The 18394-nt window shown below is 39.7% G+C and overlaps 1 protein-coding gene across 2 annotated transcripts; it reads left to right on the top strand.

Moving 5' to 3' along the window:
- The first annotated feature begins 74 nt into the window (after positions 1 to 74).
- On the top strand, positions 75 to 17880 carry ALDH6A1 (aldehyde dehydrogenase 6 family member A1). Of its 2 annotated transcripts, XM_015889176.3 has the most exons (12): positions 75 to 221; positions 2309 to 2368; positions 2847 to 2921; positions 4583 to 4744; positions 5116 to 5194; positions 9337 to 9639; positions 10177 to 10298; positions 11218 to 11407; positions 12471 to 12652; positions 14998 to 15177; positions 16282 to 16380; positions 16591 to 17880. In XM_015889176.3, the coding sequence occupies exons 1-12, from the start codon at positions 165 to 167 to the stop codon at positions 16693 to 16695; spliced, it is 1614 nt and encodes a 537-aa protein (XP_015744662.1). In that variant the 5' UTR covers positions 75 to 164; the 3' UTR covers positions 16696 to 17880. The 2 variants fall into 2 exon arrangements, with proteins under 2 accessions (XP_015744662.1, XP_088001466.1); XM_088145340.1 differs by lacking the exon at positions 9337 to 9639.
- The last annotated feature ends 514 nt before the right edge of the window (positions 17881 to 18394 follow it).

The raw sequence follows: 18394 nt of genomic DNA on the forward strand, positions 1-18394 counted from the left end.
AAGTTGGGCACTTTCAACATTCTATTGGCTTGAGAGAGCGCCCCGAAGTGGGGGAGAATGTGGGTCGGGTTGTGATCCCATTGGCCAAAGGCAATGTGTGGGTGGAGCCCAGCTGTTGAGCTGGTAGTGGGCAGAGCCCTCGTCGGCAGGTGGTCGTTAGCAGAATGGCGGTTGTGGCTGCAGTTCGGGGGTCCCAGGGAGGGCGGCGCTTCTGGTTCGAGGTGAGGTCGCGTGAAAAAGACGGAGCGTCTCCGATGGGCGGGGGTTCGTCTGGTCTGCACGTGCGGAGTTCGGGGCTGCCATTTGAGTGGCGGGGAGGTCTTTCTCACCCGTGGCATCTTGTGCGCTGCTCTGCTCCACACATTGAGCGACTTCTGTTCCCGAGGGCGGGTGGGGAGGCTGTTCCCTAAAGGCGGTGGCGTTTTGCTCTGGAACGGGATAGACCCTCGACGATGGTCCTGCTGGCCGCCCCTCCGTACAAGAGCCTTAACATCTAGGTCGCCCTCGATGAGGTCATGCAGCTGGCAGGACTAGCTTAGGGTTTTGTGAACTTCAGAACAGCGGCGAGTTAACTTAAGGGCTGCTTCAGAGAAAGAAAGCAGGGGCAGGTTCTCAGGATCTGTGAAAAATTCTGTTCTGCGTAGGCACAGTTGGCTTAACAACGGCCTTGTCTGATCAAACCAAGGTCCATTAGGTCTCCGCTGTGTGCAAGACGCAGAGTACGCTGGAACTCCAGCAGAAAACGACAAGCTGCCCACCCTTTAGTTCGGAATTCTCCTGCCTTCTTCTTAAAAGCTCTCCTGAATATAGGATAGCCTTGTACAGGTTTACTTTGAAGTGTCTGTTCACCTGTAAGAATGCCAGGTGGTGAGCTGCTCTTGCAGGGGGACCCGATGAAAATTGGGACCCAAGGAGGGGGCTTGTGGACTGCAAAAGAGTGCAGACAGGCCTCCTGCACCTTATTTGCAGATTCCCGGGCCTCCCAAGAGGACTTTCTAAGGCAATAAGGCTCCTAAATCTTAGGAATTTGAAGTGAGGTACAAGTTGCATAAATAAATAAACCTCCCCCAAATCAGTCCTGTTTTTCCCAGGGTGGGGGATGATAGTGGTGCTTGTTAAGGAGCATTATGCTTCTTTTAAAGGGAACATTGTGACTTCTCTTTTCTCCATACAACATAGTTATCTACATTCATTTCTTTGCTAGGAAATGAGTGTGGTAAAGAAATAACATATGGACTATAGGCCTGAACTGTCAGGCCTCTTTCAAGTGATAATGTTCCATTAATTTACTGTCATGGAGTTCAGATGCAATATGAGGTGGTTAAGCTATTGGAACAGGATCGATTTGAGTCCATCTTCTGCTGTGGAAATTCACTGGATGAAACTTTGGATCAGTTGTATGCTATCATTGTGGGGATAAAATGAAGGAAGATTCTGAGCTCCTGGTGAAAAGGACAGATATAAATCTAATCAGCCAATAAGTACTGGAAATGCTTTAGTGTTGAATTAGAAGGAAACAATACAGAATTCCTAGACAGAAGCATCACTCCTTTTGGCTTTCTTTAAGACCCATAACTAGAATGACCTGTTCAAAAATATTCTTTTCCATGTAGAGAAAAAGTGGTAAAGAGAAACAGCAATAGCTTAATATTCAAGAGACAGTACTATACAATACTTTGTAGTACTGATGGCTTCTAAATATCTTTTCCTGCAACTGCCAAGTGCCAGGATGTGAATAGTTCCTAAAGTTAATGCACTGTATATAATCATGTAAAGAATGAAGGTCTGTGAGATCAATTACTGGTAGAGGGTTTGAACCCCATAAAAACATCTGGCTACCAGCATCTGATAATTCCCAATAAAGATGAAACCAGTAATGTGATGCCTCCTGGCGGTCGGTGTAAGTACAATATTTTATGGCTGAACTTGTTCAGATTTACTCTTGCCTCTACTGTACCGCCTTTCAAATTATTGTAAGTTTCAGAGTTATCTTTTTGCATAAGAGGCTATGTAAAGCTTCAGTTAAAGTGGTATTGCTGTGCCATTATTAATAGGAACAACCTTATTTCACTATTTTATTTGTTTGTATATGGGATCTATTTACTTCTTGAATCAACTAGGGCTACTAATACTAAAATGTATTAATAACAGAATTATTAACATGAACTTAAAAGTAAACTATGGTAATTTGGAAAACTGAGTATGAAGTGTCCTCACTTCTGGGCAAGTTTAAGTTAGCTGGATTTCTTCTTGAAATGTCAGATAGATGTGCTTAGTTGGTTCTGTTTTCTTGCTTTTTATCTTATAGATCTGTAGGAAGGCAAATCTCAACTGGCATTCCTCATCCTTTATTTCATCCTCTTCAGTGGTAAGTTATTTTCTGAAAGAAAACAAAGATTGAAGAAGGCAAATCATTCTTTTGAAATCCATTTCCCCATTATGCATTACTTGGCTCAGCTTGTAGGTGGAGCATTCTGGTCAACTTTGGAGTAAAACAACAGTTAAGATTAGGGAAGCATCACTTTGCTTGGAATAATTCTGCCTTAGAGCAAAACGTATTCTTATCAGCAGAAAGGAGTAACTAGAGTGGGCATAACTGCTTACTATAACAAAGATGGCTTTAACAGTCTTGTAGATTGTACTGCCAGCAATTTTTGATCCACTTACTTTGAGTCATTCATTAACTTTAATCCAAAATAAATGATTGCTGTTTCTGTAAAAGATACTGCAAATAGCAAAGGGAAAAATAGAGTTAATATGAGTTTTAATAAGTGCAAGGAGCAAGCTGATCTTACTGGTATAACAGCACTTGGACATGTCATTAATCAGCACTTTGTATTCTACAGCCAACAACAAAATTGTTCATTGATGGCAAGTTTGTTGAGTCAAAAAGTAGTGAATGGATTGATATCTACAACCCTGTAAGTAATATTGGTTTGTTTGTTTTTGAGGCAGAAAAGAAATGACATTCTAAACTGTTTTTAAATAATGTAAATATGCAAATATTTTCCTCCTTGTTATAACAAGGTTTTGAAATTAAAGAAAAGTTTGTTTATTCTTAATTTCCTAAAGAGGATGACTTAGAAGAAGCAAATACCCTACAGGAAAATATGTGGGAGGAGAAATAGAATCCTTTGGATGAGGTTTCTCAATTCCATTTGTGCCATACCAAGACCAAACTAAACTCAATCAAAGAGCTATGCCCTCTAGAGAGAAGCTGGTTAAATTACTGATTATGGTTCTGGGTGATGCACGTTTTTAGTGCAGCTTCTTAACGCAAACTTCGTTTTGTACAAACCCATAAAAATATCACATGTTCTCATTGATGAGTCAGGAGAGGAAGCATTCATTCGAATCCAGTATTGTATAAATGGAAATCCACTAATGTGACTACACTTTTTCATCTCCCTTCCAACCATTTGCCATAATCCATTCCAGGGGATCCTCCAAAACAGACCTTGGAGGTGTTCAAAGCAGTTTTATTAATTCAACAATTAAACTTGGGAGAAGAATTTATTTGGGGCCAAGGACTGAACTGTCAGGAACAGATAATATCACTTGCCAGAATGGCATCCCAGGATTAGGGAGGGCCATTGTTTAGAGTGAGTGGTCTGGGTAAATAATCATAGACATAGAGCTCCCAGTACATTTTCATGGACCCACTTGCAAACACCACTCTTCCTGTTTCCCATTCTTTCACTCCTATCCAGTCTAAATATTGGGTCACTTCCCCCCAAGGCTCCCTGTCAGGGCTCCCTAGACAGAAAAAAGTTCTTATTTTTTTCTGCCCTGAAAATAAGAATTGGGTTTTTAAGAACCACAACAGAGGTAATGGAGGTTTTAGGACAGCTACTCCTGAGAAAAAGCAAGTTGTCATCTCCTTGCCATATCTTTTCAAGCTGCACAAGATTTAAATTTTTTTTTTTAAAGCCTAATTTAATCAAAAAGGGACATTTTTCATTGGGGAAGAGGACTTCCTTCAATTGCTAGTGATTTTATGGCTATTTCCATGTAGTTTTCTTGACAAAAGTACATAAATGTTGCCTCCTTCCAGAATATTTAATTATTGTGCAGCTAAGCCCTCTTGGAGGTTTTTTAAAGTTGGATTCCTCCAACAACTTTAGCATAACACTCTTATTTCTAATCAGCTGTCTGTGCCCAGATTAAGGGAAAGCTCGTATCTTCAATCAGCAACCGGTTGGAGATAAGAATTTTTCTCTGTCTACAAAGAGAGGTGGGGCTGGGAAATAAACCTACTGATTGGTCATACCTGCCTGCTAGAAGTTTCCTATTTCTGCTTTATGTGGAGCAACATAAATATTCTTAATATTTGCTTGGAAAACTATATGATCAGTATACTGTCTGCATAATACACTGATTTTACAGTTTTTTATTACTACATCATTAAAAACAGCAATATTTATACGTTCTAAATATCTTTACTTTGAACTGGAAGTGGCACTGAGAACTCCTCCCAGAGTAGTGGAAATTCATGCAGTCTAAAAAACTCTTGGATGGCTACCGGGAGAATTTCAGTTGTTGTAAATAATCATTTAATTCTGTGGGAATGTTATTCTAAAAGGCTACCAATGAAGTTGTTGGTCGAGTCCCAAAAGCCACACAGAGTGAGATGGAAGCAGCAGTGGCTTCATGCAAAAAGTCTTTGCCAAACTGGTCTGAGATATCTATTCTGAGTCGACAGCAAGTTTTCCTGCGGTACCAGCAGCTCATCAAGGATAATCTGGTGAGGAATTAGTATGCCCTTGACTCACTGATTTCCCCAAACAGCCAATGCAAAGAGGAACAAAGTTGGGTTGATATGTCTAATTAAATAATGTTCACCTATTCAGGAACCATGTATATATTCCATATAGACATAATTTATATAAGTGTAGGGGAACATCTGTTATATTTGTTCTTTCTTTTGCTAACATTGTATCAAGCTTTGGTCTTTGATTTTTATAAAAAAAATTGATAAAAAAGTAGCACTCTGAGTCATCTCTCCTTTTCTGGGATACTTGGCCTACTGCAGAACAGTGTGTTTTTTCTAGAAACTTGCTGAATTGTTGGGGGTTTTCCTCATATATGTGGATTCTCTTTACTTCTTATCTACAGAAAGAAATTTCAAAACTGATCACCTTGGAGCAAGGGAAGACCTTGGCTGATGCAGAGGGAGATGTGTTCCGAGGCCTCCGTAAGCTGTTTGTGTCTGCCTCTTGCTGTACATGGAGAATAGCTTTCTTGAGCTACAGGAAGATGAGAATGTTTCCAAACAACATAACTCTCAGGATTTCAGGAGCATAGCCCTCCCAGAACTTTTGTATGAGGGATTTCATTGTTGTTGTTGTTGTTTAGTCGTTAAGTCGTGTCTGACTCTTCATGACCCCATGAACCATATTGCGCCAGGCCTTCCTGTCCTTCACTGCCTCCCTGATTTCATGCACCATAGTAATTATAAATAGCTTTTTCATGGTTTTTGCTCAGTCTTCATCCCATTTTCCTCCACTTGGGAGGGACTGTGAAGACCATTTTGTCCAAATTTCTGCTCAGTGGAGATTGCAATTAGGGCATCCCTGTGAGATTATCAGCCTTTGCTTTAAATGCCTCCAGCAAAGGAGAACCGGCATCTTCTAAGGTAGCCTGCTTAGGCTTTGATAGTTTATTTTCTTCCTTTTCCCTCTTATTTATTATGTATTTCTTCCATGTGTCTCCTGCCTTTCTTCAAGGTTCTTCCTCTGGATCATAGCACTTTGGGGCACAGTTTGGTGGTTTCTGGATGCAGGTTCCTCAGATCTAAAATGGCCTGAGGTGACTTGGATATGGCATTCCTAAATTGCTGAATTTTGCATATCCCTAATCGCAAAGCCTCTTAATGGGCTAGTGTAGAATTAGCTATGATTATTGAGAGTTGCATTATACTTTGGTATAACTAGGTCCTCTCCTCACTCACGTACCACTTTTGCTGCTACCACTGCCAGTTTGGCAGAAAGTCCAATTCTTCCTGCAAGGCTTAGGAATAATTGAGTGCATATATTTGTATATGCATGTGACAGAGTGACAGAAAATTCAGGACAAGATTACTGGGCTATGGGGTTCATTGTCAGAGTTTAGGGGTATTACAGAACTTTCACATGGATGTTGAGGAAATACCTGTGAATTCAGGGAGTCAGAGATAAGAATCAAAGAAACTAGAATAAAGGAATGACTGCAAACATTTCTGCTGAAAAAGTAGATGCATTTGAAGAGTATTGTCGAAGGTTTTCACGGCCGGCATACGATGGCTGGTGTGGGTCTTCCAGGCTGTGTGGCCGTGTTCTGGAAGTTTTGTTTCCTAACGTTTCAATTTGACGGAACGCCAACTCGCACCAGAAGAAACCACCATCCTAGCCAAGGGAGGAAACTTTGCAATCACAGCCCCCAGAATTCCTGTGGAAGATATCATCGCCAATGTGGAATCAGCCATCCGCCACCGTTCTGAAGAGGAAGCAGAGGAAATAAGGGGTGAAATTGCAAGGATCCTACGGAGAGCAAAGCCCCCCACCAGCAACATAACAAAGAAAGAGAGAAATGCCATAGAAACCTTCAATTCGGACCCCGACATCATCATCCTGCCGGCTGACAAGGGCAACGCCATGGTAATTATGAAAACAGATGAATACAAAGACAGAGTTAGAGAACTACTAGACCCCACCACATACAGAAAACTAAAACGGGATCCGACCAGCAAAATCATGAAACAAACCAACACCCTGATGAGGAGCTCCTCCCTTCACCCCAACGTACTTCAACGCATATGCAAGACAGAAGCCCTTACACCCAGACTATACGGACTCCCCAAAATCCACAAAGACTCGATCCCACTCAGACCCATCGTGAGCGCCATGGGCTCCCCAACATACGAATTATCCAAACATCTGGCCACCCTCCTACAGACCCACGTTGGACAGACTCCAGCCCACATCATAGACTCAGGACATTTCATTGACAAAATCAGCACCCTGAAACTCAACCCCACAGACAAACTGGTCAGCTTTGACGTGATCTCCCAGTTCACCAAGGTACCAGTGAGGGACACCCTGGCACTCATCAAACAGACCTTCCCAGAAGACATCACAGCCTTATTTCAGCACTGACTAACAACCAGTTACTTCCTATGGGATAATGAGTACTACGAACAGATGGACGGTGTCGCCATGGGAAGCCCCTGAGCCCAGTTGTAGCAAATTTCTACATGGAACATTTTGAAAAACGGGCTTTAGAAACTGCATCCGTTACCCCAACAGTCTGGTTCCGATTTGTGGATGACACCTTCGCAATTTGGAGTCAGGATGAAGAAGACCTAGAGAAGTTCCTGAACCACCTAAACAGCGTCCACCCCAATATACAATTCACCATGGAAAAAGAAGTGGACGGCCAACTTCCATTTCTAGACACATTGGTCATACGCAAACCAGACCTCAAATTAGGACACAAAGTCTACAGAAAACCCACCCACACAGACCGGTACCTACACAAAAACTCCAACCACCACCCACGTCAGAAAAGAGGCATTATCAAAACCCTCATGGATCGTGCCAATCGGATCTGCGAAACCCAATTCCTAAACTCTGAACTTAGCCACCTTAATTGGGTCCTACAAGCGAATGATTACTCCAAGAATGAAATAAAAAGAGCCATCAAACCAAGAAAACAACATGTGACTGAAGAAGAAAAACAGCCACCCACCAACAAAGTATTTCTGCCCTATATCAAAGGGGTCACAGACCGCATGGGAAAACTGATGGAAAAACACAAATTCCAAACAATCTTCAGACCCACCAGAAAAGTACAAGAAGTGCTAAAATCAGCAAAAGACAAAAGGGATCCCCTCACCGCCGCAGGAGTATACCGCATACCATGCAGTTGCGGGCAAGTATACATCGGGACCACAAAACGCAGCATCCATACCAGGATAAAAGAACACGAAAGACACTGCAGACTACAGCAACCAGAAAAATCTGCAGTAGCTGAACATGCTCTCAAGCACACTGGACACAAAATCCTATTTGAAAACACAGAGATACTGGACAACACCAACAGCCACTATACCAGGCTATACCGGGAAGCCACTGAGATTCACAAACACCAGCACAGTTTCAATAAAAAAGAGGAGAATCTAAAAATCAACAAAACCTGGCTACCAATCCTGAAAAATACAGCCTGCAAAAGGTCAATGAAGTCAGCTCAACCACCAGGACATGTGAACAGTTCACACAATGAACTTGCTAATCACTCCCAGCAGCCCCTCGTTAACAATTCAATAGAAGAAAAAACCCTGCCTAATCCCCAGGAAGATACACACAGATGGTGACACCAAAACAAGCAGCCACTCAGTAACCCAACCCCCCCACACACCCCCAATCCCCCCTTCCCCTCCCCCCAGATCTCTATAAACACCCACAAAAGGGTCACATCACCCTGGGCAGAGAGAACTGCTCCTGTCTGTGCTCCTACACTCTGAAGATGCCGGTCACAGGTGCTGGCGAAATGTTAGGAAACAAAACTTCCAGAACACGGCCACACAGCCCAGAAGACCCACACCAGCCATCATTTGAAGAGTACCTTGTATATCCTTGCTTGGAAGGAAATGTTTGTGTGGGGAAAATAACCCTTTCTGAAAAGGGCTTCTTTTTATTTTTTCTTTCTTTCCCTTTCAAGTTACCTCTCTCCCTTGTCTTACCAGTTTTGTCTCCCCTGCCCCCATTTCCTCTTTCTTTTCTGACAGCAGTTAGCCCTTTTTCTATCTCTGTCTTGGTTTTTTCCCCTTTTCAGATGGAAGGAAAGGGAATATGTTGTGTGTTTCTGGGCGTAAGATTGGACTATGTGCATGAGAGAATAGCTAGTACAAGCAGAGGGTTGATCAATTAATTTATAAATGCAGTGCACTGTTTTACAGGCAAATAATTTCAGTCAATAGATATTAACTCATTATTGTTTGTCCTGTCCCTGATCTTTTTTAGAGTGTGTCTTCTGGTAGATATATGCATATATCTACACTATGAATGCACACTGTCAGTGACTCTTACACACATTTAGTGGGGAGAGGGAAGAGGGAAATCTATAGGATTGATTTCAGATTGAGTTGGCAACCCTAGATTGACCAGGTGGGGAAGATGGGCATTACCCAAGATTTCTGCCTATGTTTTTTCTGTCTACTTTTCTTATGGTTATAGTAGCATTTAATATAGGGTAGTCTTCCATTTTGATAAATATGGTACTTAAATTATTTGAAAAAAGAGTTTAGAAACTAAAGAATGGGAGCTGAGGGAGATACTTTCGTATTTGTTCTTGTTGCAGAGGTTGTTGAACATGCTTGTAGTGTGACATCTCTTATGTTGGGTGAAACCCTTCCCTCCATTACTAAAGACATGGACACTTGCACCTATCGCTTGCCTCTGGGAGTGTGTGCAGGCATTGCACCTTTTAATTTCCCTGCCATGATTCCTCTTTGGATGTTCCCCATGGCCATGGTGTGTGGAAACACTTTCTTGATGAAGCCTTCAGAGCGTGTTCCAGGAGCCCTTATGTTTCTTGCCCAGCTGTTGCAGGATGCTGGTGCACCTGATGGAACACTAAACATTATCCATGGACAACATGAAGGTAATTGCAAGGGAGGTTTTGAAAGGCCTCCACCCTTCAGTGTATAGATGGGATGGAATAGTCACACGCAGAGTTAAGTAGTCAAATTACATGCTTGTATTCCTAGTTTACTAATTCAGAATAAGTGATTTCCCCATCATTCCCTCTCCAGCTGACGTGTCCTCTTCTTAAGCACATTATCAAATGACTAGAAAAAGTGTACTTTCACTACTTTTGGATATCCTTATTGGCAAGTGTGATCATGTAGTTTATGACTCTAGATCAAATAATTGTGATTGTGCATTTGTGCTTTGATCTAGTAAAAAAGAAGAAATAAATGTACCATTTGAGAAACCCAAGTAGCTGACCCAAAAAGAACAAGGTTTTAATTGTAAGGAAGTAATTGAGAACATCGAAGTCTTAGTGTTGAAGATAAGCTGGAGAGGAAAAAATGAATTATTTTTAATTATTATCATTATTATTGTAGTATAAAGACAGCAAGTTTTTTTAACATTCTGTTGTAATTAACAATGTTTCTTTATTCTTTTTTGTTTGAAGCTGTGAACTTTATTTGCGATCATCCTGATATTAAAGCCATCAGCTTTGTTGGATCTAATCAGGCTGGAGAATATATCTATGAAAGAGGTTCAAAACATGGCAAGAGAGTCCAGGCCAATATGGTAAAACTCAGCACATAAAATTTCACTTCAGTTTACAGAATAGCCATCTACCAAAGCATTTGAAATGGTGATAATTTTGTGCTTTGAACTGCAGTTCTGATCTGCAGTTTCATTGAAATGACAAAATGTAAATGATTGTCATTTTAAATATAGCTAAATAGATTCTTTAAGACTATGGTGTATTGAAAAAAGCGTAATGGTTTGGTTTCTAATGCTAAGCTTTTCTTCACTTTACATCATAAGTTTAAAAATCCTGACTTTAATGTTCTGTGTGAATTGGGCCACTGAATAACTCTTTAGTCTAAAAGTTTTTTATTTTTATTTTTTCTTATTTATATCTCCTAGTTGTTCTCAGTGCTGGATAGGATATTCCCTGTTCCAATACAAATTTTTAGGAGCTAAGCAATAATGTGCTTTAAAATTTGCTTCAAATGTTTACATTCTGCTTTCCCATCTTCAAGCCCTTATCTTCATTTGGAATTGATTAACCAGCACAATGCTGATTGTGTTATGCCACAAAGAATTCCAGAATAAATAAATGCAGGATAGAAAACTCTGGAACAGTAACTAGGAATTATAGAAATTGGACCAATACATCTTGAAGTCTGATGTACATGACTAATTAAAGGCTATGTGACTGAACTATATTTCCCATGTCAATCAAAACAATTACTTTGTACAATTTGGCTGGAGAGCAAAAACATTGCGTGTGAATTCATGGCACATGGGGCTTTTCCAACATTTCTTTACCATTGTCAGCTTTTTATCAATCATGAGGTGTGTGTGTTTTGTGTACTTCACCTTTTCTGACTTCTTGCTTGCATATTCATGGGAAAGGCAGAAATTGGGTCCATTAGATCTTGAGATGGTTGTTAAATGTGTATACAGTATATTTAAAGGCCTGTATGTTATATTGTAGGGAGCTAAGAACCATGGAGTGGTGATGGCAGATGCCAATAAGGAGAACACGCTAAATCAACTGATTGGAGCAGCTTTTGGAGCAGCTGGCCAGCGGTGCATGGCATTATCTGCTGCAATCTTGGTAGGGGAGGCTCGGAAATGGCTACCAGAGCTGGTGGAAAGAGCAAAGAACTTGCGAGTTAATGCAGGTATACTTTTTATAATCTGGTCTGTTATGGGCAGTTGCTTGCATGTAGGCCTTCCTAATCTGATTCCTTTTAGATGAGCTGAACCATTTCCCAGAATCCTTAGCATTTTACTATGCTTATTTGGGGGTTTGGAAATTGAAGTTCAGCAAATCTGGAAGGCATTCAGTTGAGAAAGGCTGATTGATGTAGACAATCGAGGTGTTCCACAATGGATCTTTATTTTGTACATTTATACCCTGCTTACCAGAACTATATTCCAAAGTCACCAGCATTAATGAAAAAAATTAAGTTCTACCAGACTTGCAGATTAGGAGGACATGATACGCAGTTGGTGGTTCTTGTTCCTCTAGCTGATGGCACAATGTCTTTTCCATAGGTTAAGAGTAACTAGCAGTTGGAACAGAGGGTTCTTTCTGCCAGGGAAGAAATAAACAAGTTTCTTGCAGCCCTTCTCTGGCAGATGGATGGGGGCAGGATGATACCCTTCTTGCCATGTTGGTCTTAATGTTAGACTGATAGACAACTTCTCAATGGCCCTCGTACTCCTGGCTAAAGGCAGAGGCCACTTTGCTTCCTTTAGCTATGCAGTTACAGGGCTTTGTAGAATAGAGTGCATCTGATTGTGAAGTATCCATTTTGAGCCCAAGAATGACCATTGCAAATGCTACTATAAGTTATTAGATACAGTAAATTTGCATTCTTCTTAGGTGAGATAGTTAAATACTGTTTAATTATACAGCTACAAGAGCAACCAAAATGCTTATTACTTAAAAAAATGTAGAATGGCTTATCTGCCTAGACAAATAACTGGGTAAAAAAAAAAAAAGAAGTAGAGCATTTAGCACAATAAATAGTTTGAAACAATTTGCTTAAACTAAATAACACAATGGCTATTGTGCCTTAGGTAGACAAATCTTATATTTGATGAACAAATATTAAATAGCGATCTTAAGTGCATCCAGGTGATCCCTTACATAATATTTTGTTTAATTCTGCATATTTTATTGCATTTTTTAAAAATGAAGTCTGATTGTAGGCTCTGAGCAATTTTTGTGTATTATAGGAGATCAACCTGGAGCAGATCTTGGGCCCCTGATCAGCCCCCAGGCTAAGGAACGGGTCTGCAAACTGATTGACAGTGGAGCAAATGAAGGGGCTAGTGTTCTTCTTGATGGGCGAAAAATCAGAGTGAAAGGGTTTGAAAATGGCAATTTTGTTGGACCTACTATTCTTGGTAACGTCAAGGTGAGTTAATGCATTGATCACTTCCTTTACCAATTTTAAAAGTAAGGAAAGGAAATCCAAAATGGTCAATTCTCCCTTTCATATTAAAAGGATTGGTGTCCAATTATTTTTTGAAATGTTGAAAATGTCCTGAAGCTTGCTTATTTTGCAATAAAGTGGATTCTAACTAGATTGTAAATGAGCTGTCAATGAAATGGAAAAAATACGGTTTATGTATATCAAGGAGGGGGAAAAGTTAAGAAATTTTGAAGGTAGATATATCCGGTGGATTCTCCTCCTGAATAAAACATAAATAGGCATCATAAGTAATAAAAATTTAAACACTGAATTTTGGATTGTCCTAGAAATGGCTAGCATACAAATATTTAAACAGAGCAGCCAAGAATTAGACTGCAGTCACAGACAGCCCAGTAGAGGAGGAACCACTAAGGCTATCAGCACCCTACCAAGTAATATATGATGTTTGGAGAGGTCTTACAACATATTTTCAGTGATATTGTTGTCATTAATGATGATATTGGTGGTACAAATAATGGAGTGCTGTGCTGCACTGGTGACACAGCTGGTCACAACATTCCTTTCTGCTAACTTTCTGTGAAATTGAAAGTAGAAGCAACCTGTCTTTTCCTGCTTTCCTATCACATTCAAGGACATGTTTATCTGAAGTAATTTGCTTTTATTTGTTTCAGCCTACCTCTCTATTATTTGAGAAATATAGAACAAAAAAGAAAGAAAGAAAAAAGGCTTGCCTACAATGAACTTATGGCTGCTGTATGAGAAGGAAAAAACAGAGGGTTCAGATCTTCCTTTGTTTTCTTGTAGGATTGTGTTGCTGGCTGGGACGGGAGGGATATAAGGGTTTATTTATTTATTCATTCAATTTATATAGCTGCCCATCTCACATTTGTGACTCTGGGCGGCTTACAATTAAAACATAAACAGTACCCCAAAAAATAAAAAAATAAAACCCCCATACAAACATTAAAAACAATGAAACAATTAAAAGCCATACAATACAGTCACTGGGAGAGCATAGACATTCAAGAACAGCATAGCCATTTTATGGGCTCCACATCACTCTCTGATCCCCAGGTCGGAGCCAGGTCTTCAGGCCCTTCTGGAAGGCCAGCAAGGTCAGGGCCAGCCAGACCACGGGGGGAATGATATTCCACAGGGTGGATGCAGCAGCAGAAAAGGCCCTTCTCTTGGGTCCCGCCAGATGATGTTCTCTAGTGGACAGAACCCGCAACAAGCCTCTTCTGCTGGACCTGATGGGATGGGTAGATGTCACTGGGGAGAGGCAGTCCCTCAAATAACCCTGTCCCATGCCATGTAGGGCTTTATAGGTCATTGCCAGCCCCTTGAATTGGACCCAGAAGCAAACTGGTAGCCAATGCAGCTCGCAAAGCAGAGGTATAATGTGCGTAGATCTAGGCGCACATAAAACTGCCCGTGCTGCTGCATTTTGCACCAACTGAAGGTTCACTATGAAACTCAGAGTTGATAGGAGTTATCTGCTCCAAGATATACTCCTTTTCTGCAGAAAGATAAGAATTGTTGAAAGATGTAGGCGATGAGCATTACACAACTCTTTCTAATCAAGCTAGATCTAAAGATGATGTTGAAATGATGCAGGAAGAACAGATAACTGGGAAAAAGAGCCAGTTTATTCCTTTTATACCTGGCCATTACATCAAGGAGCACTATGGTTCTATTACAGTTGCATGAAAATAAGCTTTATTGAATTTACAGGGTCTGGCTTCTAAGGAAGGTAGGGTAAGATTAGGTTGCAGATCTTCTGTAACAATCAGGGAAGAAAAGTCGGCTAGTGCATTTTATATCTGAATTGGGATCTGTTTTCCACAGCTAAATTGGTGTGCTGGCCCATGCCAGGTCAAAACATTTGCAGCTTGTTACCTGTAGTATTTAAGTGAGACCTGCAACAAAACTTCTGCATGTTTTTCATATGTCTGATCTCCTGATTGGACTATTTTTGTTTGTGCTTCCAGCCAATAATCCTCTCCAAGCAAAACATTTTATTCTTCATTTTTCTTTTCCAATCATTATTCTACATTCCATGCCTGCTGAGTTTTTACTGGATTGTTTGCAGTTATTTACTCCACTTAGGAATTTGCTGCTTAATTTTTTTAAAACAAATCTTAAAATGCCTACAAGTACCTCCCTCTCCTTTCTTAGGTGCTCCATTCTGAGTACAGTATTGGAAAGAATGATAATCAGAACCTAGAGTGGTAGTCATTGCTTCAACAGTTATGCGACGGGTACTCTGAACCATGTTTTGTGAAGAAAAATTCTTTTACAAATTCAAGTTGTTTCTGTTTTGGTAGCCTAATATGACCTGCTATAAGGAGGAAATTTTTGGACCAGTTCTAGTGGTTCTGGAAGCAAACAGTCTGGATGAAGCCATTGAAATAGTGAATAACAATCCCTATGGGAATGGAACAGCAATCTTCACCACTAATGGTGCCACTGCTCGGAAATACTCCCATTTAGTGGATGTTGGACAGGTAAATAAAGACGTGTATGTAGAACTTGTAACACCATAGTCAGTGGCAGAGTACCTCCTTTCCATGGCAAACAACTTGAAGAACTGCTGACAGTTTGAGTGGAAACTAGGTGGATCAAAGCAATTTCCTAATGTTCTAATTTTTCAGATAACCTGTAAAGTAGTTTAGATTGAAAGTTGTGACATATATAGGCCTCACAGTGTTAATACTTATAGTGAGCAGATTTATTTATTTATTTGATCCTTAGGCTTGAGTGCTGGACCAATTAAAAAAGTCCCTGAGCCAAGAAACAGTAATCCTACACTGTACAGTACACTGCTGTTTTCCTCTCACCCTATATAGCTATTTGCCATTTATTGATGATGAACTGAGGGCCAAATTAAATGAAATGTTAAATAATTTGTTGCATTAAACAAGAACATATTTTGAAGTGAAAAGCACTTGAGGTGCCAGTAATTATTAGGATTGAAATAATCAGGAGAGGTATTTAGACCACAGTCCTTTGGAGGGCACCTCAAGGACCAGAGGATTGCTTAGATTTCCCTTTTGAAGGACAGAGATCCACCCTATGAATTTTTTTTTTTAATCTATAAAAGTGTCCATTGACATGTCATTTGGATTGTCAGAACTCCTATGTCAGCATAAATCACAAAATGAGAAGAAAAGGTGTCTCCTATGACACGATCACAATTGACTTCCATTAGCTTGACTGCTTTTGGCATATCAGTGCAAGCTTGGCAGACGGAATATCCTTGCAACTTTAAATTCTCCCTCTCAGACTGATAGGATTGGTTTACTTAATCTTTCTTTCTCAATATAAAATATTTAGAGCATTTTTCATTAGGATTGTAGCAGAGGAAAAAGCCTTAAATTCCCACCTTCTCTTGCTGTGATCCCAATAATTATATACCTATGCAAAGAAGTCATGTATTGCTTGATCATGAGGTTGCAAAACATCAAATTGCTCAAGAACTGTCTAGTAAATCCACAGGAGAGTATGGATTTAAATGCAGGGCATCCTGATCATGAACTAGTTCTTTTCAGCTTTCTGTGCTGATTGTACCTTTGCTATATTATGTTATTGTTAATATGGTTTTGGTTTAGATTGGTGTGAATGTTCCTATTCCGGTGCCTTTACCAATGTTCTCCTTCACTGGCTCTCGTGGATCTTTCAGGGGTGACACCAATTTCTATGGCAAACAGGTAACTGCTTTTTAAAAAAATGTATTTATGCTGTTGTGTCTATCTGTGGAATAAAATACTTAAAATGGAATGTGGGAGGACTGCGCTTAGTAGCATATTGTATTTCATAGCGAACTTGCAGGGGCCTGTTTTAATTTTTTTTTCTTAAATTGCAATAATTCTGCAGCATAAGCTGGCATAAATTCTATAGCTTAATATCTGTTTTTTCAGGGGGTGCAGTTCTATACTCAGCTGAAGACAGTTATTTCTCAGTGGAAAGAGGAAGATGCTGCTGTTGCCAAGCCTTCAGTAGTTATGCCAACCATGGGGAACTAAAGCCAACTGTCACTCTTGCTGGAGTTGTTAGAAGTATTTTTCACCTAGGATGGTGCAGGCTACTCTTCAGCTTTCTTGGGTTGCCATTCTTGCCCTGGAAATATAGAAACCTCTTCATTTCAGGATCATCATTTCCAATCAGTTGAATAGGGCCCTTTAGCACAACATTTAGTTTCTATCTATGGAATAGCTTTTTTTGGGGGGGGGGGTTATAAGAAAACATTATTCTATGGTGAATAATCAGGCCAAAGCAGTATCTGCTTCTTTCGTTCCCATTCATGATATAGTGTTGAGAATTCAAGCTCTTCCTACAGAATGAGGTTTTTTTTTTGAAAACCAGTAACTGCAATAGTTGCTATCACTCTATGGGTGGTATGTCCTATTGCTTAAAAAAAGGTTTTTTTTTTCAAGAAATTCTGCATATGCTGGAATAGTCGTATCTCAAACTAGGAAGGGGTAGTAAATTTTGGGAGAGGCAAATCCTGGTGAAGTATCCTGCAATAATTTCATAGAGCTGTTCTGAGAGCATGGCCTTGTGGAGAAGCAGTGAAATCTTACCTTCACTGGAATCTTAGTTCCCTTTACCCATACAAAATCAACAATTTTTAATTTTATACATGAATGTGCCTACATTACTATTTATGCACTGAATTTATTTGGATCTAGAATGTGTTTGTGCTTTGTTTTTAGTAGTGCTGGACAAATGGTGCAAGAAAGCAACATATTTTTATAGGGGCAATAGATTCTATCAATATTGCTTTAATTTGATTGATTGATATTATTTCTCATTAGTTATGTATGGGTAAATTCTAGCACTAGCTACAGAGACATTTCTGATTTTACATACTTGAGGATACATATCATTGACCTTGAGATCTCTGGATCGTGCAGCAGTATAGTATGTGCTGATTAGCTATGAGTGATGCACTTATGTCATATTTAGGAATAAAGGATACAGTGATGGTATTTTGGAGCTACACATGATCTTCACATGGATTTAAAAAAGATCACAAGATAATCCTTAAATTTGGAAATTATGCTACTGCTTTCTATTGTCTTATCAAATTAGCTTTTGTACCTAACAGGTGCTTAAACTGATCACTGTTACCTGAACAGGTTATTCATCTGTATGCCTGAAAATTGCATATTGATGTTAATCATGAATAAATGGTACTAAATTCAGAAGTCTTTTGGTTTTCTTCTAATAATTTAATAGTGGTAATACTTCTAATACTAAATCAAAGTATGAACTCTGGCTGTTTTTTTGAAGATAATACTAAATCATGCCTTAGTTCAAGACCAAGAATCTCTAGCTTTGTAAATGTTTTGAATTAATCAGTCCTGATCATTGGCCATGCTGGTTAGAACTATTGAAAACATATGAAAGGCTTAGATGAAAATAGAAGCTGCCTTTAAGAAAAATAAAAGTAGCCTCTGCCACTGCTACCCTACCTCCAAATATTCATATGTGAAAGATTCAGCACATAAGCCTGAAAGAAAACTACATTTGTTCACCCATATGTCATATATGCATAATGTCACAGTAATATTTTTTATTCCATTACTTTTTTCACAAAATATGGTTTTAAAACACTTGTGAGCTGTGAACATATTTTAATCAATTTTATTCAAGAATACACAATCCTTCAAATAACTTCTTAAACTAAAAAACATAATGAGTTAATGTGTAGGCTTCTAC

Source organism: Python bivittatus, unplaced genomic scaffold, assembly GCF_059951505.1.
Source record: "Python bivittatus isolate LINGU-HERP-01145 unplaced genomic scaffold, Pbiv_v1 ctg000480_np1212, whole genome shotgun sequence".
NCBI lineage: Eukaryota > Metazoa > Chordata > Lepidosauria > Squamata > Pythonidae > Python > Python bivittatus.

Excerpts from the sequence above, each read along its gene's own strand:
- ALDH6A1 (XM_015889176.3), top strand. The coding sequence starts at position 165 with ATGGCGGTTGTGGCTGCAGTTCGGGGGTCCCAGGGAGGGCGGCGCTTC. Across the intron at positions 2,922-4,582 it reads GGATTGATATCTACAACCCT|GCTACCAATGAAGTTGTTGG; the intron begins GTAAGTAATATT and ends TTATTCTAAAAG. Across the intron at positions 4,745-5,115 it reads AGCTCATCAAGGATAATCTG|AAAGAAATTTCAAAACTGAT; the intron begins GTGAGGAATTAG and ends TCTTATCTACAG.